Raw genomic sequence first — 23,944 nt, 5'->3', positions numbered from 1 at the left:
AAAGGAGCTAAATAGTGTTATGTGCTACAGCACGAGTGAACCTTGGAGACGTTACGCTAAGCAAAAGAAACTAGACACAAAAGGCCACCTATTGTATGATTCCATTTATATGAAATGTTTGGAATAGACAAATCTTTCTATCTACAGATAGAAAGTAGATTAGTGGTTGCCAGGGTTGGGAAGAGAGGGGAGTTAAGACTGATTGATAATGGGCGTGGGATTTCTTTTGGGGTGATGAAAATGTTCTGCAATTAGTGGTGATGTTTGCACAATCTAGTGAATACACTTAAAACCACTGAAGCACACACTTCAAAAGTGTACACTTTAAAATTCACTTTAAAGTGAATTTTATGTTATGTGAGGTATAGCTTAATTTTTTAAATGTTAATGGTAGAATCTGGGTAGAATTAGGTGCTGGGTAATAGGATTGTTCATCGTTAAATTCCTTCAATTTTGTTGACTGAAAAATTTTAGAAAAAAATAAATTAAATGTTAGAAAAAAATAAGCCACAGAAAGGGGGTGATTACTTCTGTGACTGCTTTTAGAACTGCCCAGGGCACAGAGGGCTGGCTCCAGGCTGACTACTGGGAAGGAAGGGAGAAACTGTACACCCTGCTGGCATGTTACCTAATGCCTGACAGGGCAATCCTGTGGATTCACACTCCAGGGTTGAAAAGATGTAGACAATCTGCTGCGCGTCGACTAAATTCTTGCCCAATGTGGAGGATTTCCAACTGTATGGCAGGATTGGGGCTTGCCACTGTTTCAGAGACCAGCAGCATCCCCGAGTGATGGGCCTTGGAAGCAGCAAAGCAGACACAGGCTTGCTCCTTTTCCCCTCCCTTCATTGCCTTCCAGCTCCCAGACAGGGAGGCTCTAGGAGCTGGGCTGGTTGGGGAGGAGGGATTTGTACTGAGAGAATTTAAGAGATTAGGGGATTCACACTGAGATGCAAAGAGGTGCTAATGAGTTATTAAACACCTCTCTGTAGAGTAGCAGCTACAGAAAGCTGGAAACACTGGGAAGGCAGAAGTTGAAAATGTCTTAGAGACTGCTTATGGGGCAGGGGAGATAATTGTCCACTGGTTAAACGGGGTGCTAGGAATAGTCAGGTCTGTAACTCAGTAGTTAAAATGGATTAAAGGATTGGGCTAACACTGGTGCAACAGTGTGGAGTATTTTGCCATTTATAAAAGTAGAAAGGACTCAAGATTGGAAAGAAGGTTTAGAGGGATGCAGCCCCAGAGGTGGAGACTGGAGGAATGTACTGAGTAGAATAGGGTCCCTTCCAAATTCATGTCCACCAGGAATCTGTAAATGTGACTTTATTTGGAAATAGGGCCTTTGAAGATGTAATCAGTGTAATGTGAGGTCGAACTGGATTAGGGTGGGCCCTCATCCAGTGGCTGGTATCCTTTTAAAAGAGGGAAATTTGGACACAGAGACACACAGGGAGGATGCCATGTATGGACAGAGGCAGAGATTGGAGTGATGTTTGCCACAAGCCAAGAAACACCAAGGATTGCCAGCAATCACCAGAAGCTAAGAGAGAGCATGGAGCAGCTTCTCCTGCCGAGTCCCCAAGAAGGAACTGGCCCTGCCAACCGACACCTTATTTATATCAGACTTCTGGCCTCCAAAGCTGTGAGAAAATAAATTTCTGTTGTTTTAAGTCACCAGGTTTGTGGTAATTTGTTACAGCAGCCCTGGGAAACCTAGTGCAAGCAGTTTCAAGGAATTGTTTAAAATGTGTAAGCTATGGAGATTCAATGGAATAACTGAAGGCCTGAGAGCCTCTCTGATGGATTTTGAGTAATACTAGGCCCAGCCTGATCTACCATTAGAACAGGAAAAAAGAATGAAGAGATGAAAAGACAAGGGACCACTACACCCTCATTGTATTTTAAAAAATATTTATTTATTTATTTGGTTGCGCCGGGTCTTAGTTGTGGCAGACGGGCTCCTTAGTTGCGGCTCCAGGGCTCCTTAGTTGTGGCATGCGAACTCTTAGTTGCAGCATGCATGTGGGATCTAGTTCCCTGCCCAGGGATAGAACCTGGGCCCCATGCATTTGGAGTGTGGAATCTTATCCACTGCGCCACCAGGGAAGTACCCCTCATTGTTGTACGTTTTTGTTTTTGTTTTTTAATCTGGTTGTGCTGAGTCTTAGTTGTGGCAGGCAGGCCCTTTTTAGTTGCAGCTCACAGGATCCTTAGCTGCTCCAGGGCTCCTTAGTTGTGGCAGGCGGGCTCCTTAATTATGGCATGTGAACTCTTAGTTGCGACATGCATGTGAGATCTAGTTCCCTGACCAGGGATCGAACCTGGGCCCCATGCATTGGGAGTGTGGAGTCTCATCCACTGCGCCACCAGGGAAGTCCCCCCCCACCACACTCATTGTATGTTGATCATGGGTAAAAAAATGGCCATGTCAGGAACACATCTCTACAGGGACTATTAGGATGATCCTACATAGGCTGATGCAGTTAACGCTTTTATTTCTGGGACTGTAGAAAAGACTGTACTGCCCTTGCCAAACCATGGCAGTGGGAATGGAAAAGTAGATACTCGAACTTACAGAGTGATTGGCTATAGGTGTCAAAGGAAGACAGTCTCGGATCTGCAGAGGCTTTGTGTCTGTCTGGATGCCTGAGTGTCAACAGAATCGGAAATCAGGAGAGACATGGTCAGGTAGTATAATTCAGAATTTTTAAAAAAGACTTTAGTTTTATTTATTTGAATAGATAATACAGCCACGTGGTTCAAAATTCTAAAGGTCAAAAAGAGTACAGTGAAAGAAAGCCCTCCCCCCATTCCTGTCCCCAGCCACCCAGTTTCCCTTCCTGGAGGCAAACTATATTAACATTTGTTGTATATTCTTTTCAAATATATTTTATGCATTTACATATATATTTTCTATATTCTGCCTTCGTTAAATAGTAGTTATTAACAGAAGCTGCAGGTTGCCTCCCAGTTACTATCCTTCCCTTCAACACCAAGTTGTAGCAGCACCAGAGCCATAGACCACATTTTCCGGCTTCTCCTACAGCTAGATGGGGCCATGTGATTAAGTTCTGGCCAGTGAGGTGTAAGTGGGAAGTGTATGGTATTTTTGGAAAATCTCGCTATTAGGAAGGGGGCCAAGTGCCTCTCTTTTTCTTTCATCTTGTCTCCTGGAATGTGGATGTGATGGTTAGAGCTCTAGCAGCCATATTGAACTATGAAAGAGCAGTGAATTTGAAGGAATCTCAAACGAGGTCTGAAGACACAAATACAGTCCTAGACTTCCTGCCTCCAGATCTCTTCTATGTGAGAAAGAAATAACATTCTATCCTTTTAAAAAATTTTATTTACTTAATTTACTTATTTTTGGCTGCGTTGGGTCTTCGTTGCTGCGCACGAGCTTTCTCCAGTTGCGGCGAGTGGGGGCTACTCTTCGTTGAGGTGCGTGGGCTTCTCACTGCGGTGGCCTCTCTTGTTGCGGAGCACGGGCTCTAGGCACATGGGCCTCAGTAGTTGTGGCACGCGAGCTCAGCAGCTGTAGCTCACGGGCTCTAGAGTGCAGGCGGAGTAGTTGTGGCGCAGGTGCTTAGTTGCTCTACGGCATGTGGGATCTTCCCGGACCAGGGCTCAAACCCGTGTCTCCTGCATTGGCAAGCGGATTCCCAGCCACTGCGCCACCAGGGAAGCCCAACATTCTGTTTTGTTTAAGTCAACCAGGAACTTTTAAAAGACAATGCTAATATAATCAGAAAATCTTCAAAGGTGATTTGGAGGGCAACGCCAGTCAGGCAAGGCCTGTGGGAAGTACTCAGATCAGGAAATGAAGCAGATAATAATAGTAACTACCATATATTGATTAATTTTTTAACAGTTTTATTGAGATATAATTTACCATAAATTTCACACATTTAAAATGTACAATTCAGTGTTTTTTAGTATATTTAACAGAGTTATGCAACCATCACCATAATCTAATTTTAGAACATTTGCATCACCCCCCCAAAGAAACTTTGTATCCATTAGCTATACAGAAAAGCACTTTACAGATATTATTTTCTTTAATCTTCCAATAACCTCTGAGTTTAGTATTATCCTTTTTCATGGATAAGAAAACCTAGGCCCAGAGTTAAGAAAAATTGTGCAAGGTCACACAAACTACCAGAGCCAGAACCAGGATTCAAACTCAGTTTTGGTTGATGCCAAAGCCTGACCTTCTCAAACCACTACCCAGGTGCTGTTACCCAGGTTCTGCAATCTGGTCTTTTAACTCTGCCTGGTTCTTGTTTGCCAAGGTCTGTTTCTTTCCTCCAGTGCCTCTGCCAGTTTTCATGCCTTATTTCTGGTCCCGTTGCCCATGCTCTTCATGTTTCCTTGACTGGGCTCATGCAACTTGTGTCTGGGCCCTAGCTTCTTTCCCTTTAATCCACTCTTCTGGCAGGTCAACTTCCTAATGCCCAGCCCTGCTCAGGTTACTCACCACCCGTACTCTGAATAGGTCCACATTACCTCCTGAGTAAAACCCTCAGCTTCTTAACATGGTATTCAGAACTCAGAGGCCTGGCCCTGGTCCACTCATCCAACCTTATCTTGACCCTACAGAAGCCCTTTGCTCTTGTCACACTGGGCCCTTGCCAGCTTCCAAATGCATCTAATATGTTCCTGTCTCCCCATGTTTAGTCCTGTTCTTTTTGCAGAGAATGTCATCCCCCCAAATTTCTACCCATCTAAATCTTACTCAGTCCAGCTACAAACCTCCTCCAACAGGCAGTGGTTCCTCCTGCCCTCTGCCCTCCCACCCCATTCAGTTCCCCCAGTGGGGCTCTTACTGCATACTTCCTTTCCGTATTTACTTGGGCTGGCCTAGACTGTAAAATCCAGAGTCCTCTGATTGGCCAGAGTTATTTTGCCCACTCCTTTAGCCAGAGGTGGCATCAATGCCACACAAAACGCACAGAGGATAGAAGAGCAGAGGACCCCTAAAGTGATGCTGGGTGCATTGAAACAAAAACTTATGTCCAGTAGTGGTGGGATGTAGTTTCAAGACCCAAGTGACCTCACTATTTCACTTATTACTTCTTTGATTTATTTGATTCACTTGATCCTCTATTCATTGAATAAATAGTTGAGTGAGCAAAGTCAAATACACTCCTTAACCCACAGAACATACAGTCTCGTGGGAGAAGCCAAAACGAATCAGTCATATAAACAAATCTAGAAATGCAGCAAATATAAAACGGTAATCTGAGACACGGTTATTGAATCCTCCCGAGAAGGTTTTCAGGTTTCCTAATCCACATGATTGTGTAAATTATTTTAACTGGGTGACAAGCTTTTTATTTCACAATTAAAGTGGTCCTTTAAATTTGCATGTTCCAGAAGAGGTGCCTTTGGGTTTAATTCACACTGAAGTGTGAATGAATGAGCAAGGCAGCCCTCTCTTCCTACAGCCTTGAAAGAAGATGAATCCTATGGTTGAGGATGACTGCAGAGGCCTAAGGGGGCTAAAGGACAATTTCCTTTCCTTTCTGATTTTGATTGGGGGACACTTTGAAGCTGCCTCTGAAGGCTCCTGTCTACAGGACAGAGAGGTGGGGAAGCCATTGGGCCTTTGCTGACCTTCACCCTTCTTAGTTGCTATAGAAACTTTATGTGCAAAATTTCTCTCTATACCAAAACAGCCGCCACAAGAATGTGTTATAGTGGCAGGAAAAAAGGATCCCTCCAGGCTTCAGCTCACATGACAGTGGAGATAACACTCAGCATGGAGAGTTCATAATGTACTCGTTACCCTTCTTAGTTGCTATAGAAACTTTATGTGCAAAATTTCTCTCTATACCGAAACAGCCTCCACAAGAATGGGTTATAGTGGCAGGAAAAAAGGATCCCTCCAGGCTTCAGCTCACATGACAGTGGAGATAACACCCAGCATGGAGAGTTCATAATGTACTGGCCCATTCCTGAACATCACATGTATGTTACTGCTTTGAAACTTACCATCAGCACATGGGGCCTCCTCACCTGAGGTTTGGGGTTTTTGATTACAGCACCAGAGAGATTCCAATTCAAAACGATTTGGTTGGTTTGCGGGTCTTCCAACTCACCCTGTAAGACTCAGGACCACTGCTGCCTCCCTCAGACCCCGCCCCACGTCAGGCCAGGCAGCTTCAGGCTTTCAGAGAATTTGGTCCTTGCCTCTGCTGTGGCCCAGAGAGCCTGGCCCCCTTGCCCTCCAACTACAGTCTGAGCTTTTGGAAGGTAGGATTCATGGCTCATTCAACTCTGTAGCCCCAGCGCTGAGCCCAGTGCCTGACAGATGGTGACTTCCAATGAGAAATGCCCCGGGGCTGCGCACGCTTCCAGTCCTCCTCGGCCAGCCTCTGGCCACTGACCTGGCTGTTTCCCAGCTTATTATCCTGGCTGGGGAAAATGAACCCCAGAACGTTTACTCTGAGGTTCCAGCCCCAAACTCGGTCACTTTTAGCTGCACAGAACTGGTTCCTCTTTCCTTCAACTCATTGAGTTCCCTCCCCCGCTCTCTGGCCCTGTGGCCAATCTTGAAGAGGATTCTGTAGCAGAGCTGGACAGTTTTCTTTTTTCAACATGTGGAATAATGTAGATGTTAGTCTTTATTGTGTCTGAAGGAGACTGAAGGGTTAAGCTGTGCCCCAGCCCAGAATAATCAGGTGCCCCAGGAAGTAAAAAATTGGGAATGATTTGTAGCACACATTTGTCCTTTAATTTTTTCCCATTTTTGTAGGTAATTCCCCACTGGGAGAGCTTTGTTGGGAGACAGAGCTTCCCCCAGGCAGAAGGGTAGAGGCAAGCGACCTAGGCCAAGTCAATCAGATGTTCTCCCTAATGACTCTGCCTCTCCAGGGGGTGACGTGGGGACCCACGAACAGGTGGGAAATCAGCAGAGGGGTGACTATGCTTAGAGTCAAGTGGCACTGAATGGACTGACCTTGGCTGGGTTTCCAGCTCCCTAGTCCCCTTCTTTCCTGCCAGCTCTTCAACCTAGTATCCTTCCAACAAATCCAGTTTCTGTTATGGTAGCCAAAGTCAGTTTCCAGTGCTTGCCACCCAGATTGACATAAATCTAAATGTACACCTGGAGGGAATGGTTAAAATAAACCAGGGAGCATCTATAATGTGGAATACTACACAGCAGTTCAAAGTGGAAGGGCAGGGAATTCCCTGGCGGTCCAGTGGTTAGGACTCTCCCTGGTCAGGGAACTAGGATCCCACAAGCCGGGCGGCATGGCCAAAAAAACAAAAAAAGGAAGAGTAATGGCAGATTTAGGTATACAACACGGAAAAATCTCTAAGATGCATGTATAAGGATAATATGTACAGCATTTCACCATTTATCTAAAAATTAAAATTATGCATTTCTCTATGTATGTACGTATGACCATTAGAATGAGACACCATGAGAGAGAGACGTTTTGTTATGTGTGTATCTCCAGGCCTAGAACAGTGCCTGGCACGTAGTAGGCATTCAATAGATATTTGTTGAATAAATGTATTGTATAGAAAAAGATCTGAACAGACACAAACAGAAAATAGTGGTTTCTTAGAGGAGGGACTAGAATGTGGGGGGAGGTCAACAAAGGAGATTTTACCTGTATTATTTGAATTTTTTTTAACAAGGAAAATGTCTTCATGCATTTCTTGTGTAATTAAACAATATAAAAAGAAAAGAGCTAAATATTAACAGATGATGAAAAAGACATTAAAATAATGATTCCAAAGACTTTATCATAACAAATACAAGTTTTCTGGCAAAGGAAAGGGGGAAAGAAAGAAAGGGATATTACATGTGAGTACATGATATTTTGGTGGGACTCTTGGCCTTTTTGACAAGAGAACAAATCATTGCATTTTTTAGACTTTTTTCTTTTTTTCATGTTCAATAAGCACCCTCACCCTATCCCTATCTAGGCTCATTACTGATGTAAGGCTCAGAAATGCTTATTGTACACATGATATTTTTATATTTTGGTGTGGGCATCAAAATGTCCTGCTTTAATTCAAGCCGAGGGAACAGCAAGAACAAAAGTGGCAAACAGATGCATCTGGGGGACTCCAAGTCACTTGCATTGTTGGAGGGTGGGGTTAGAGGTGGGGAGGGGAGAGGATGATGCTGGGGCTGGGGTCTTGGGCAGATCCTTCTTTTCTTTCTCTTCCATTTTGTCCCTTCTTTTGCTTTCCTCCTATATTTCCTCCCCCCGCCCCCCACCGCCCCCGTTGAGGCCAGGGCCTGGAAACACAAAGAAGATTCAAATACCACATCTGCCCAAAGCTCCAGGTCTGTTGGGGTAGGTAGATGGATTTGCAGTCACATTTGTGGCAGACTCACGTCCATGCCTCTGCTCTTCAACCATCCTTTAGAGCCCTGGCCTTCTTCCCTTCTCCACACTTCTGAATTCTTGTGAGTCTGTTCTCTACTTTGGTATTTAGTCTTTCATAATTCTAAACTGTCTTTTGTTGTATGTGACTTACGTGTGTCCATTTTGTCTCCCTGAGTTCACTGTAAACTCCTTGAGGGCTGGGGCCACTTTTCTGTGACCTTTTGTTCAGCCAGGCTGTTGGAAACAAGAGGACTTTCTGAACTTTCAAGAATGCCTGCTGTACAGCTGTGCTTATCGTTGCTCTAACAATCAATAACTAGACCGGGTAAGGAAGATGATCTCAGGGGAGCCGTGACATCCTCGCAGAAACAGGGTGTGCAGGCTTGTCAGCTGGGGGGTACTTTTAGAGCACTCAGCAGTGATACTTTCTTGTAATCAGAAGTCACAACAGGACAGCTGGTTTTGAGGAGGGACACTCCCCTCTCGAGGCTAACCGATTAAACTGTAACCTCAAGTGTAATGTATGGTCCTTATCACACAGGAATGGAGATAGAAGTGTTATCTGAGAAGGGAGTTTGGCATTTTTTTTGGGCCTCACCCGTGGAGCATGCAGGATCTTAGTTCCCTGACCAGGGATCGAACCCGTGTCCCCTGAAGTGTAAGCTCGGAGTTCTAACCCCTGGACCACCAGGGAATTCCTGTGGAGTTTAGCATTCTTAATATTCATCATCTCACCTTGAACATTTATCTAGACTTAGTGTGTGCCAGACACTCTGCTGTGAAGCAGCTCCTCAGAGGTTATCTCATTTAATCTTCACAATATGCCTCTGAGAATTACCATTGTCCTCACTTTACAGAAAAGGAAATAGAATCAGAAAGTTAAGTAACTTGTCTGGGGTCACACAGCTAGAAGTGATGGAGCCAGATTCGAGCCTAGGCTCACTAACTCCAGAGCCCATGCTCTTTAACTACGGTGTGTAGTTCCCCAAACATGAAGGACTTTGTGTAAAAAATGTCAGCAAAACAGATGAACCAGAAATATGGTGTTCTTCCTAGCTGTAGTGGTAATAGTTTAAAGTTTTGAATATTTCTTCTGTGTGAAAGCATCAGTTTAATTCAGTCAGTCGATTAATTGATGTCCTGGGTGTCATGGGGCCAGCCGGGGGGGAGGGAAACCTGTTCACACTTCAGGGAAAGGGCAGAATTTGAGCCTTGGGTTCCCTGCTTTGTATATACAGCAGTTATGCAACCTGGATTTTCCAAGGCTGTCTGGGGTTCAGTGAAAAATTTCACTGATATGTATTTGTTGAATTTTGCATTTCTTTCCATGCATTTGTACAATAAGGACAATTTATTAAACATAAAACTAAATGCAATTTTATTTAGACACTTTTACCAAACTTATAAATTCATCAATTGAAATAATCTATTAGAATACTTGATTCAATTTTTGATTTGGATAATAGAGCCTGAGGATTTACTTATTCATTTGCTGAAAAAATATTTTTTGAAGGCCACTATGTGCCACATGCCACAGGGAGCAAAATAGATGTAGCCTCCACCCACATGTGGCAGGAAGTCTAGTTGGGAACACTCCTGTGAAACAAATGGTCACACAAACTATATAAGTTGTGATAAGAACTATGAGGAAGAGTACAAGTGCTATGTGAAAGTTTAGTAGGGGAACTGATTTATTCGGGGGGGGCATGGAAGGCATCTGAACCAGTGACTTTTATTTATTTTTTGATTTACTATTATTATTTTTTGCTGCACCACACGGCTCTCGGGATCTTAGATCCCCTACCAAGGATCAAACTCAGGCCCTGGCAGTGGATGTGCGGAGTCCTAACCACAGGACCACCAGGGAATTCCCTGAACCAGTGACTTTTAAACTGAGTTGTGAAATGTAATAAAGCAGGCCAGCCAGAAAAACAACAGAGCAAAGGCTTTTGAGAAACTAAAATATATGTGGATAGAGCTTAGTAAAAGAGAAGGAGAGTGCTGGGAGATCTTCAGGTGAAAGGATGCAGAAGGAACAACAGGAAAAATATTCCTAGAAAAATCCAGCAGAGAAAAAATTAATGCTTTAAGTTTACAATGTTCTCGCATCTGTTGCCTCAGTTAATCCTCACCAGAAGCCCGTGAGGCAGGGAGGGCAAGCATAATTATGGTTATTTCTCCCACTGAGGATTAAAGCTCAGCCAGGGACAAAATTATGCAGGTTTTATCTCCATGATTCAGATCAGAGAGGCAAACTCTGTGGGTTCTTTGGGAAGCTGGAAGGGAGTAGGTGGAATGAAGGAGTGATCCCCCCTGTATGCTGTCTAAAGAAAGCAGGCTGTGAACTAAATATAATAGGTACTTCTTGGCTCCCACTCTGTACCTACAATTCTGGGTATATCAATCTGTATCAGGACAGAAAACGAATCTTGCATTTTAGAGAGTGACTCTTAAAGTCACTTTCAAGTTCAACAGATCTGTAATTCTGAGTTTTATACCTCAGGACAAAGTTTGAGCATTGGCTTGGTATTTCTGACTTGAACCTAAAAGTCGGTGGAATCCGAAGGGTTAATCAAAATGAGAAACTACAACTCCCGGCAGGCCTCGGGGCTGGGTTCCCCCCTCCTTTCTTTTCCGCCAAGACTGGGGGCGACCAAGGACGGTTAGTTATTTGAATAGACCTATAATATCATGAAGCTGTTTAAGTTGAGGAGGGCCGGTCAAGTCATCCAATCGTGTAAAAGATGGGGAAACACCTTAGCCAATCCAAAGGCAGGGGGGCGGGGTCGGGGATGGGGGTGGTGAAAGAAGTTTACTGACTAAGATGGCGACTGAGGCGCGGAGTGAAGGGGAGGTGCCAGCCGGCGAATCTGGCCGGAGGTGAGACAAGCTCTTGGTCCAGCTGCCTTGGAAACGAGGCCGTGGGCTGGTCGTACTGATGCCCTTCCCTCGGGTCACGGTGACCCAGCGGGGCCGGGCTTTGTTCCTTTCTCCCGCGGCGTTTCTCATCTTCGCTCCTGCGGGAGCTGAGGCGCGGTGGTGCGGCCGCGACGCTGGGCTCCAGCTGGGCCCCCGCTTGGTCCTGCTGATGCCCGTTGGGGGACTACCAGCGGCGTTGGCTGCAAACCGACCAGTTGGTGGTGGCAGCGCTGCCTGCCTTTGCCCTGAGACTCGTTGATGGTGAGGAAACTCAAGCCCAGAGCTGTTAAGCGAATTTCCTAACGTCTAACAGCGCAGAGAGAGAACGCTGTCAGTCAGTACTTTTTAATCTCTTCCGAGGCAGTTTGTGTTGTTTAAGTCGGAGCACAGATTTGAGTGTCAGTTGGAAATGGGTTTGAGTCCTTGGGCCAGTTAAACATTTAAAGAATTTTATTGTAGTAAAAACACTTTTAACATGAGATCTACCCTGTTGGTACAATTTTAAGAGTACAGTAAGTACTGTTGACTATATGTACAGTGTGGTACACCAGATTTCAAGAGCTTGTTCATTTTGCTTAACTGGAACTTTATGCCTGTTAATTAGTAACTCCCCATTCCTCCTCTTGCAGCTGCTGGCAACCCCCATTCCACTCTTTAGTTCTGTGAATTTGATTATTTTAGATAGCTCATGTAAGTGAATACCTCATATAAGTGGAATCACTTGTTTTTCTGCAACTGTCGTATTTCAGTTAGCATAATGTCCTCAGGGTTCATCCATGTTGTCACATATTGCAGAATTTTCTTTTTTAAAGGTGAGTAATATTCCATTCTATGTGTATACTACATTTTGCTTGTCTGTTTGTATGTTCATGGACATTTAGGTTGTTTCCACATCTTGGCTGTTGTTAATCATGCCTCAGTGAACGTGAGAGTGCTAATAATTCTTTGAGATCTTGATTTCAGCGATTTTAGATAAATACACAGAAGTGAGATTGCTGGATCATATGGTAATTCTAGTTTTAATTTTTTTGAGGAACCTCCATACTATTTGCTATACCACTGCCCTATTTTGCTTTCCTACCAACAGTGTACAAAAGTTCCAATTTCTCCCCATCCTCACCAACACTTGTCTTTTGTTCTTGTTTTTATTGCGGCATGCGGGTGCTCTAGGTGTGGCGCGCGGGCTCAGTAGTTGCCGCACGTGGGCTTAGTTGCCCCGTAGCATGTGGGATCTTAGTTCCCCAACCAGGGATTGAACCTGCGTCCCCTGCATTGGAAGGCGGATTCTTAACCACTGGACCACCAGGGAAGTCCCAACATGATTTTATATAGAGAAAACCCGTAAGACACTAACAAAAAAACTGTTAGAAATAAACAAGTTTAAGTTGCAGGACACAAAATCAACCTACAAAAATCAGTTGTGTTTCTATACAGATAGAATGAACTATCTGTAAAGGATATTAGGAAAAGAATCATATTTACAGTAGCACCAAAAAGAATAAAATACTTGGGCCAATTTTTTTTTTTTTTTTTTTTTCCCCCGGTGTGCGGGCCTCTCACTGTTGTGGCCTCTCCCGTTGCGGAGCACAGGCTCCAGACGCGCAGGCTCAGCGGCCATGGCTCACGGGCCCAGCCGCTCTGCGGCATGTGGGATCTTCCTGGACCAGGGCACGAATCCGTGTCCCCTGCATCGGCAGGTGGACTCTCAACTACTGCACCACCAGGGAAGCCCTGGGCCAATTTTTAAACTTCTTTCAGCTTCAGTTTCTTCATCTGTAAATGGACATAATGATGTCTATTCCAGAGAATGTCAGAATTAAATCAGACAATCCTTTTAAAGCTCTTAGCGTTGAGCCTAGTAGATAATAACCACTCCATACGTAATACGTTTTCTTTCTCCTAGTAGAACAACTAAAGACCAGATCAGAGGGATCTGCAGTTTAGGAAATCATTACTTTATTTTTAGAGTGTTTTCTCCTAAGCAGGCACACTGAAATTTAGCTTTTCCTAGAAAGAATTTCCAGGTGGTCTTACCCCAGCTTTGAGACCTCAGTTGTCTTAATTGAGTACATGTATATTAGAATTCAGTAGAGTGAGCTTATTTACATTGCCCTGGTGCTTTGGCTTTGTGTCTGTTGATGCTGTTTATACTGAATAGGAGATTCCAAATCTTGGAAAGCTGGGTTTGTGAGTGGGCACTGGAATCCCTCCTTAGCAGAGATGGGAGTGGTTGAATATGTTATTTACTATTTTATAGGGAAGAGGTTTTCCCTCTTGGAGCTGCCTATAAATGGCTGATCGTTTTTTTTTGCCCAGAAACCATAGAGGGGGTTGATAAATTTGATTAGATCATCCTTCAGCCTGCTCTAAAATCTTGAATTGTGATGAAAATCTGAAGACAAAATACCTTTCTGTAGTGGGAACTGTTTGAATTTCTTTAAAGGAAGTTGCTGTTTGAATTTAAATTTTGGGCTATAGTATTAGTTACATGATCAGTAGATATTCCCAGAATCTTATCTGAACCTGAAACTGTTCATATTGTAAAAGAGAAGTTGAGTTTTCTAAAACCTTTTAGGGTGAGACACGTATATTTTTATTACGAATTCCCAACAGTTAGCTTTGTCTAGGTGGTCAATAATGAATGAATAATAGTTTTTGTCATTTTTAAGATATAAAATATTACCTTGTGGTGATAAATGCCATGCAAATTATTTTATGTTCTGCAGATATTAACCTTTCTAATGTTCTGTTGGTGGTGTGGCCCCTTTTATTCCATAAAGAGGAAAGAGTCTGATTTGCACAGATCAACACATATTTGCATGTTGGAGAATATATGATCATCTGTTCAGAACTGTCTTGCTTTCTATTTCTATTTCTTCATTATTATTTTAAGCCTGCACCTAATAATAAGGAGAATCCACAAATAGAAGGTGTCTACTCTACCAGTAGTGGTATAAAAATAATAGAGACTCTTAAGGGCCAAAGAGAGAAAAAGAAAAAGCTAAAGCAGGAAAAGAAATATAGCCACCTCCCCACGCAATCGGCAGTAGGGAAATACAGCTCAGTACTTTTTGAGTTGAAAAACGACATAAAAAGAAAGTACTAACTATTATTAGATGAAGAGGGGAAATTGATAACAAAGAGTCACAGGCTTTCTAACCTCAATATTCACTGGAAAAAAAGAAACCCACTGTGAACCAGAAAAAGCAAACGGGAACATATAGGGGTGGAGGGAGGCAGAGCAAGCCGCGGAAGGGATAGCACTTGTGAAAAGCTGGAGACAGTTAATATGCCGGCAGCGTCTAAGTTTTGGAGCCCAAGCCTGCCCATGGAACTTAGGGAGCTTTGGAACAGACTTTGGGATACTTACATCCCATTTTGGAAATGTTTTTGGAGGATAAGGAAGGTGCCTGAAGATGGGGAAAGTGTCCTGTATCCTGCTGATTTACCTACCCCGTATATTTCCTGAAGTCTTTTTTGTTATATTGTTCTTTCTCTTATAAGACAGCAGTGTGGTCCTTTGAGAAAAGTGGTAGATGGAATCTATTGATCTTAGGAAAAATTGTCTGTTCTCACTTGTACAAGCGGAAAACATGGTTTAAATGTCTGAATCCAATTTGTTGTGGTTTTTTTTGGCCGACCCTGGAGGCTTGCAGGATCTTAGTTCCTTGACCAGGGATTGAACCTGGCACCATGGCCGTGAGAGTGCAAGTCCTAACTAACCACTGGACCACCAGGGAACTCCCTGAATCCAGTGTTTTATTTGTACTGTCAAATTCTATGAACGGTAATGAGGAATAGATTCTTCAGGGGTCTTTCTTTTTTTTTTTTTTTTTTTTTGCGGTGCGTGGGCCTCTCACTGTTGTGGCCTCTCCCGTTGCGGAGCACAGGCTCCGGACGCGCAGGCTCAGCGGCCATGGCTCATGGGCCTAGCCACTCCGCAGCATGTGGGATCTTCCCGGACCAGGGCATGAACCTGTGTCCCCTGCATCGGCAGGCGGACTCTCAACCACTGCGCCACCAGGGAAGCCCCCAGGGGTCTTTCTTGAATCTGAATCTTTTTATTTTACATTTTTATCAGTTATCTGGCTTAGAGAGTTTGACCATTATATTTATAGACAAGGCCAGTCTTGGTAGAAGGAGGGGGGAAGAAGAAAATAGAATTTTAAAGTTAATCTGTATAAACTGGTCAGTGGCCTACCTTTCTTTGCCTCTAACCTTTAGCTGTAGAGTTTGTGAGATTAAACAGTGCAAAAGAGGGAGGTTGCTGGGTGGTTGTGTGGAAGTCCTCAGAGAGTGGCAGTCTTTTTTGTTATTGCAAGTCCAGAAACTATTTTATCCGTTAGATGGGTTTGGGGACTGACTCTATTCAGGCTTACAAGCCATTCGATAAAGGCAATTTAGGTAATTTGCATGAAGAATATAAATGAACTTATTTACAAAACAGAAATAGACTTATAGACATAGAAAACAAACTTATGGTTACCAAAGGGGAAAGGCAAGGATGGGGGAGAGGGATAAATTAGGAGTTTGGGATTAACAGATACACACTACTATATATAAAATAGATAACCAACAAGGACCTACTGTATAGCACAGGGAACTATCTTCAATATCTTCTAATAACCTATAATGGAAAAGAATCTGAAAAAGAGTATATATACATATATATATGTATATATATGGCTAAATCACTTTGCTGTACACCTGAAACATTGTAAATCAAGTATACTTCAATAAAAAAAAAAGAATATACCTGATATGTATGTCAGGTTTTTCCATTTCATCCTTGAAAGAGACACATTACAGCTGATTGATTAGATTATTGCTTTCTCCTTTTTTTTTAAATTTTCTTTTCGGCTGTATTGGTCTTCGTTGCTGTGCATGGGCTTTCTCTAGTTGCAGCGAGCGGGGGCTACGCTTCATTGTGGTGCACAGGCTTCTCATTGTAGTGGCTTCTCTTGTTGTGGAGCACGGGGTCTAGGTGCACAGTAGTTGTGGCACGTGGGCTCAGTAGTTGTGGTGCACGAGCTTCAGTAGTTGTGGCGCACGGGCTCTAGAGTGCAGGCTCAGTAGTTGTGGTGCATGGGCTTCGTTGCTTCGTGGCATGTGGGATTTTCCCAGACTAGTACTCTTACCCGTGTCCCCTGCATTGGCAGGTGGATTCTTAACCACTGAGCCATCAGGGAAGTCCCTCCCTTTTTTTTTTTTTTCAAATCAGCACTTATCAGTACTTTCTTCCTGAAGATACCATCTGGCTACCTGGAGTGAACCCTTTTTGCGGTATGCGGGCCTCTCACTGCCGCGGCCTCTCACGCTGCGGAGCACAGGCTCCGGACGCGTAGGCTCAGCGGCCATGGCTCACGGGCCCAGCCGCTCCGCGGCACGTGGGATCCTCCCGTACCGGGGCACGAACCCTGGAGTGAACCCTTTTAATTACGTTTTATTAAACATCTTTTAGAATGGGCTGTTTCTAGAAATGCCAGAGCCCATCTATTTTGTGCTGATGTTTTGCTAGTTTTTACCTGCTATATCAGTCAGGGTTCAGCTAGGACACAGAAACTATACAGTAATTTGAATAAAGAAAGTTTAGTATAAAGAATTATTGATTATAACGGGATTGGAGTAACAAGGGATTGGCTAATAAGAAGTAAAGAGATCTCTAAACAATATACAAATGGGAGAAATCAGAATCAGCTGTGTATACCAAGTCGTCATGTTGTACACTTTAAATATCTTATAACTTTGTCTGCCAATTATAGCTTGATAAAGCTGAAAAAAAGAAAAGAATCCACTGTTATCCACAGGGCTGAGATAGAATGTACTAAGAAGAGGCACCCTAGGGCAGAGATCCCACCTTATTGGAGAAGGCATGGCTGTGGCTCACAGAATGGCAGAGAAGTTGCTGTGGTGGAAGTTGTTGGAAATTCACCTTATGGAACCTGCCAGAACACTTTAGGACACTGGGGAAAGCTCTTAATAGGGAGGTGTCATGCGGGGAAGTAACTGGCTTGTGGGTGCTGCTGGCTGCTGTAAACTGGAGTGTATCAGTGGAGAAGCTGTGCATGCTGCAGGAACTTGCCTAGAGGAGCAGCCTGGAACCGGAAAGGGAAAGGCCCTGCCTCCTACACTGTCTCTGCTGTGTTCTTTATTCATAATGCTTAACGTTGTGCCAGCTGGAAAAGGAAAACTTAAAAGTCTCTGGCTCCATTTTTGCAGAGTAGGCAATGATGGGTGAGAGGCAATAAATTGATAACTGGCACATGGAGAATCATCTTATCTCCAAGTTCCTAGCTTCCCTTTGCTTCAACACTACGTAAGTCTATTCTATAGAAAAGTATGAGGTGGTGTGTAGGATCTGAATGAATGAGGAGGGACAGAAACAAGTCAGAGGACAAGAAGGTGATTGGTGCTTAAATTTGCTCGGACAAACTTATGTGTGTAAGCTTGTAAAGGTCTATATGCATTCCAAATGGAATGACAGTTTTCTGGAATAAAGAGCCTGAAGCAAGACTGTTAAACAATAGTTATTAGGTTAAATATAATTTATCTGATTTTATTTTTTTGAGTCAGGCTGATGTCTAAGATATATAGTATTACCTTATTGGTCTTTGTAATTTCAAACATGCAAAGATTCCAGCAGGTACGTTGTTTATTGATACTTTTCCCTCAGTTAAAGCAGTACGTGCCTTTGAGCAAGCTACTTTAACTTTTCATATCTTTTTACTTGGGGTTACTGGCATGTAGTTATATGAGGTTTTAGAAATTTGTGTTTGTAATGATGGGAAATATATATAATTTTAAAAGAGTTACTACATTTCTGCCAAGGTCTAACGTACAGTAATGTTTTTTTGGTCTAGTTCTAGGATTGGGTATTGCACATGGATCTTTTGCACCAGAGTAGCTTCCAGTTGTAATTATCAGTTGGAGTAATACCCTCTTTTCCAGAATTTAGCTCTAAATTTGGCATAACAGCATTAAGTTTGGAAGTTTTATGTTTTTTTTGGTTTTTTTTTTTTTAAAGAATCTGAGTAACGTGGAACAGTGAAAATAGCTGAAATGAGTTCAGTTGAAGAACCAAAGGCTGCATGCTATGTGCTGTGATTTGGCTGAAAAGAAGTTCCAATTTGTATGAAAAAACAGGACTGGCTTGTGAAAAACTAGGAAGCATTGGAAAAATGGTGTGGAAGGGAGAAGAGCAAGGGAAAAGACAAAAATTAAAAAAGGAAAATATGAAGAAGAGAGGGTGACTTAATAGTAGAGGCTGCCAGCCACGGCCGCAGGGGCAGGCTTTGGAGGCAGCGGTGATGAAGCCTGCAAGACTGATCTTGGAGAACCGAGGCTCCAGAGGAGGAGGAGGGAGGCAGAGTACTCAAGAAGCCCGCTCTGTCCTCTGGAGGTGGAGGCACAGAAAGGAGGGCTCGTACTGTGGGCAGACACTCTTACACATCTCTGTGTGTTAGGGCTCTTTCAGGCATACGTGACAGAAACAGACTAGCTTAAGCACAAAGAGACACTGCTTAGCTCAGGAAACAAAAGTCCAGGGCGTAGATCAAGCACAGCTCAATCTGTATTGAAGATCTCAAATCTCAATGTCCCAGGCATCTGCTTTTTACTCTCTTAGATCTGATCTCTGTATTTGCTTTATAAAAGGGCAGGTTCTTCACAAAAAGGTGGCAGAAATGGACCACCAACAGCTTCGATCTTCCATCTGGTTAGCAATCTTAGCATCCAGCAAGAGTCTTGGAATTGAGTCTTTTTGTCCTGGTTTGACTTGCAGGCCTTTGTCTGAATCAGTGAGGAGGATAAAATGTTTCGATGAGGTGAGCTTGGGTCATATGCTCACACTGGTGGCCAGGGAGTAGGGTCAGCCCACCAAACTACATAAATTAAAGGATCGGAAGAGGTTGTTGCTCAAGGGGAAACGGGAAAACAGATGTGAGAAGCTGGAACGGCAGTTGTCCACTACACCCGTCTTCATGACTCCCCTGTGCACCCTCCTTTGCTTCAAGTTACGTTTTGAAAAGGGCTTGCCACTAATGTGTGGAGAAAGCATTTTATGTTTCCTAAAAACCTACCAAATAAAACAACAAACAAAAAAGCCCTTTAATTAAGTACTACCTATCTTTTTTTTTTTTTTTTCCTCCACTGTCAAACCCTTCTCATCTTTAAGACGTACCTCAAATTTCAACTCTTGTATAAGGGTGAAAGATTCTCTCCTAACTCTGAACTCTTAGAGCTTTCATTGACTGTACCATGCATTTGGCAGTTAATGATCTTGTATCATCTTTTGTGTTACAGTCTTTAGCCACTACTTAAAATCTTGTAGGAAAACCATTGTTCTTTTCTGTAGTTAAGTATAAAACTATAGTGATGGGTAAAAAAAGAGTGAGTTTGTCAGAAGCTTACAAGTTTTGTGATTTACCTTATAAATAATTATTTAAATATGGAGTGTGTTAATGACAGTACATTTATAATGGGAAATGTGTTAGTATCAAACTGTAACGCTGTATAAAGCCATAGCTTTTAAGATAATCAGATGAAAACATAAATAACAATATCAGTTATGAAATTAAATACAGATGATTTGTCAAGCTGAACTATTACCTGAAAGCTAGACACCAGTTTTTTGTTATTGCAAGAATGAAACAGTTAGAATCACAGAAAAATTCAGTCTCCTGCCAGCTGAGTTTTATTATGCTGTAGTATTTATTAACCCTTAAGTTTTAGAAAAATTAATATGTAATTAAAATATTGAGTATACTCAAAAGCATGAAAATGAGATGCTTCCTTTAAAGGTATATAGATTAGGCATATAAGTTTAATTAAGTTTGCGCCTTATTTCTTTTGCTTACTGACCAGGGTATATTACATAGCATAAAACAAATTTCTTGGGACTCAGTAAGATTACAAAGTACGATAATGATCTGAGCCAAGCTATAACAGATAAACTTTCCCCACTTCAACAGAAAATATTGTCCAACATACCATGTAAAGCTACATCTATTTCAAAAATGTTCCTGATTATATGATCCTAATTTTCTTTTTTTGCTCCATTCATTTTTCACCATAGAAAATTAAAATGATTTGGTTGATCTTTGTCCAAGTTTCTGAAATGTGTTACAATAAAGAAGTAAAACATTATTTGACATGCTTTAAAATAATGTTATCCGTTTAGAGATAAAGATGTCTCAGTTGGGTTCTATCAGTATCAATGAAAAGAGAAAAAAAATTCATGAATGAAATATAGAAATCACGTGGTTCTTAATATTAAATTTGTAATTGCATGCCCTATGACAGCTACAATTGCTACATGTGTTTTAATTGTACCTTTGGGGAGGGGGGAACCTCATTAATTTAGGAATTGTAACTAAAGAATGACATTGGGATTACATAATGAAGGTCTTCACTTGTCTATTATTTTTTATTTTTTAAAATTTATTTATTTGTTTTTGGCTGCTTTGGGTCTTCGTTGCTGCGCGCAGGCTTTCTCTAGTTGCGGCGAGCGGGGGCCATTCTTCGTTGCGGTGCGCAGGCTTCTCATTGCAATGGCTTCCCTTGCTGTGGAGCACGGGCTCTAGGCACCTGGGCTTCAGTGGTTGCGGCACGTGGGCTTCAGCAGTTGTGTCTCATGGGCTCCAGAGCGCAGACTTAGTAGCTGTGGCGCACGGGCGTAGCTGCTCCGTGGCATGTGGGATCTTCCCGGCCCAAGGCCCGAACCCATGTCCCCTGAATTAGTAGGCGGATTCCCAACCACTGTGCCACCAGGGAAGTCCCACTTGTTTTATTTTTATGCTGAACACAATTACAAGGATAAAACCAAGTAAGTAAAAACAATGACACCAAAGAAAAACTTACCAAATAACAGGAAACTAACAATTAGGGGAAGATGAGAAACTAGGAAAGTGTACAGGAATATCATTTAGTAACATTCTTTTTTTTTTTTTTTGCGGTACGCGGGCCTCTCACTGCTGTGGCCTCTCCCGTTGCGGAGCACAGGCTCTGGATGTGCAGGCTCAGCGGCCATGGCTCACGGGCCTAGCCGCTCCGCAGCATGTGGGATCTTCCCGGACCGGGGCACGAACCACGTCCCCTGCATCGGCAGGCGGACTCTCAACCACTGCGCCACCAGGGAAGCCCTAGTAACATTCTTGATGTTATCATCAAATACTTTCTGCTATCTAAGAAAGTCAAACTTTAATCAGAGAACACTACATGCACTATAATAAGCCCTTTGAAATGTGGCTAGCTTTTGTATTTTTAAGTCTATTTAGCATTTTAAAGTTTTCTGAATTTTGGAATCCCTACAATCCCTGCATTGCTTGCACTAATAGTTTCTTCACTCAAGTAACAAGGTCTACATTATTTTTTTCTTTTGGTCAGGTCATTTTGTGGCTGCTGTCCTTGTGACCAAGCTCTCCTTAATTAGATCTGCCGTTCAGTCTGCTTCATTTGTTAGGATGACCCTAAGCAAGAGATCAATCATCTTTCAATCCGTGTTTTTCATCGAATAAACATGGCTTTTAAATATTAAAAATAAGTACACCAATGTGAAACATACAGTTATGTCATTGTGTTAAACTTTCATTGAAAATTTGAACCCAGGGTATGTATATTAAGATTGTACAGAGGGGGGCTTCCCTGGTGGTGCAGTGGTTAAGAATCCACCTGCCAATGCAGGGCACATGAGTTTGAGCCCTGGTCCGGGAAGATCCCACATGCTGCAGAGCAACTAAGCCCGTGTGCCACAACCACTGAGCCTGTGTTCTGGAACCTGTGAGCCACAACTACTGAGCCCGTGTGCCACAACTACTGAAGTCCACGTGCCTAGAGCCTGTGCTCTGCAACAAGAGAAGCCACCGGAATGAGAAGCCCGCACACTGCAACGAAGAGAAGCCCGCACACTGCAACGAAGAGTAGCCCCCACTCGCTGCAACTAGAGAAAGACCGCACACAGCAACAAAGACCCAACACAGACAAAAATAAATAAATTAAAAAAAAAAAGATTGTACAGAGGGGCTTCCCTGGTGGCGCAGTGGTTAGGAATCTGCCTGCTAATGCAGGGGACATGGGTTCGATCCCTGGTCCAGGAAGATCCCAATGCTGTGGAGCAACTAAGCCCGTGCACCACAACTACTGAGCCTGCGCTTTGGAACCCGCAAGTCACAACTACTGAAGCCTGTGCTCTGCAACAAGGGAAGCCACCGCAATGAGAGGCCCGTGCACCACAAGTAGTGAAAGCCTGCACTCAGCAAAAAAAAAAAAAAAAAAAAGATTGTACAGAGGATAAAGCCTGAATTTATTAAAGCATAAATATTTTAACTGACACAATAGATTCTTTTTAGGTGTTAAGAAATAAAAGTGTTGAAAAGAAATTTGAATATTTAAATTGTAAAAATTTCATTTCAAAAGTATTAATATACTTCATGCACTGTAAAATCTCATATATTAGAATCTGTCTTTTCAATATCTCATCATCTCAACAGTTGGTGTCACTCACAGTGCTGAGTGGGAAAGCGTATTGTATTGTGTTTCCCCAAAGTGGTGGTTGCTTAAGATTTACTACAGTGAAAAAAGTCTCATAATTGCTTCCAGTTTCAAAGGAGTTTTAGCAAAATGCCCAAGATCTCTTTAAAATAATGACACTTAAAAGACTAACATTTATGTGCAAATGCAATAAGAGAAAAATTGTTCGCAACCCACTGTTTTTGTTTTTTTTTTTTTTGCGGTACGCGGGCCTCTCACTGTTGTGGCCTCTTCCTGTTGCAGAGCACAGGCTCCGGACACGCAGGCTCAGCAGCCATGGCTCATGGGCCTAGCTGCTCCGCAGCATGTGGGATCTTCCCAGACCAGGGCACGAACCCGTGTCCCCTGCATTGGCAGGCGGACTCTCAACCACTGCGCCACCAGGGAAGCCCCACAACCCAATTTTTAAAGTCATCTCATGGGGTCTTCTGGGTGCCCATGTGCTAATTGCACCTGTAATTGACCACTTGTATTTTTGAAAACAGACATAGTGGGAAAAAAATAGTATCTTGTAGTGTTTAGTAAATTTTAAGCTTCTGGATGCCAGAGACTTAGTTTAGTTTCTTGTTCCTGTACCTTACAATTTCTTAAAATTATAAAGCACTCAGTAGATCACGGTTAGTTTGAATTTAAATGACATGTGAGTGGCTGTGATTTCTTGTTTGGCTAACATGTGCCTCAGAAAAGCAATTCACCTTCTTATGATGGTTGATGAAGAGACTTACGATTAGTTTCGTAGAATACTGACTAAGAGATTAAAGCTCCTAAGAATTTTCAATATGTGAAGTTATATAGATATGAACAAGTCATATGCCAGAGCAAAAGCATTAGCTGTCTCTTGGATAGTATTAATATCACTCTGGACTTTGGAACAAGTGGATTTAGAAGTAGTCTTTTGGAACCTAATCTGACCCTAGGTAGAAATACTTCGGTTTTAATTGCTTGAGGCTCATGGCATTTAAAGTCTGTAGGAAAAGATAGTCTCCTGAAGCTTTGACTATACTTTTTTGAGGGGTAAACAGCTTTAAGATAATGATACGAGAGACACTGTGCTGTCAGTGAAGCATCCTATAGAACTTTCTCCAAATGAATAGGGAATTTTGCTGTTACTTTTCTAATACAAGTAAACTTTCTTCCAATTGTAC

General features: G+C 42.7%; 1 protein-coding gene across 4 annotated transcripts in view; it reads left to right on the top strand.

Moving 5' to 3' along the window:
* The first annotated feature begins 11,151 nt into the window (after positions 1 to 11,151).
* The window catches only part of ARHGAP19 (Rho GTPase activating protein 19), a 55,071-nt gene continuing 42,278 nt past the window's right edge, over positions 11,152 to 23,944 (top strand). For 2 of the 4 annotated variants that reach the window (XM_032608956.1, XM_032608955.1), the window contains exon 1: positions 11,152 to 11,234. In XM_032608956.1, the coding sequence (XP_032464847.1) occupies positions 11,179 to 11,234 (56 nt within the window). In that variant the 5' untranslated portion in view covers positions 11,152 to 11,178. Of the gene's footprint in view, positions 11,235 to 11,332; positions 11,535 to 11,562; positions 11,604 to 23,944 lie in introns of those variants that run through there. The other 2 variants (XM_032608957.1, XM_032608958.1) reach the window with 2 other exon arrangements.

This window comes from Phocoena sinus, chromosome 16 (assembly GCF_008692025.1).
Source record: "Phocoena sinus isolate mPhoSin1 chromosome 16, mPhoSin1.pri, whole genome shotgun sequence".
NCBI lineage: Eukaryota > Metazoa > Chordata > Mammalia > Artiodactyla > Phocoenidae > Phocoena > Phocoena sinus.
The sequence above is the reverse complement of the archived record's forward strand: the minus strand, read 5'-3'. Positions and strand labels throughout refer to the sequence as shown.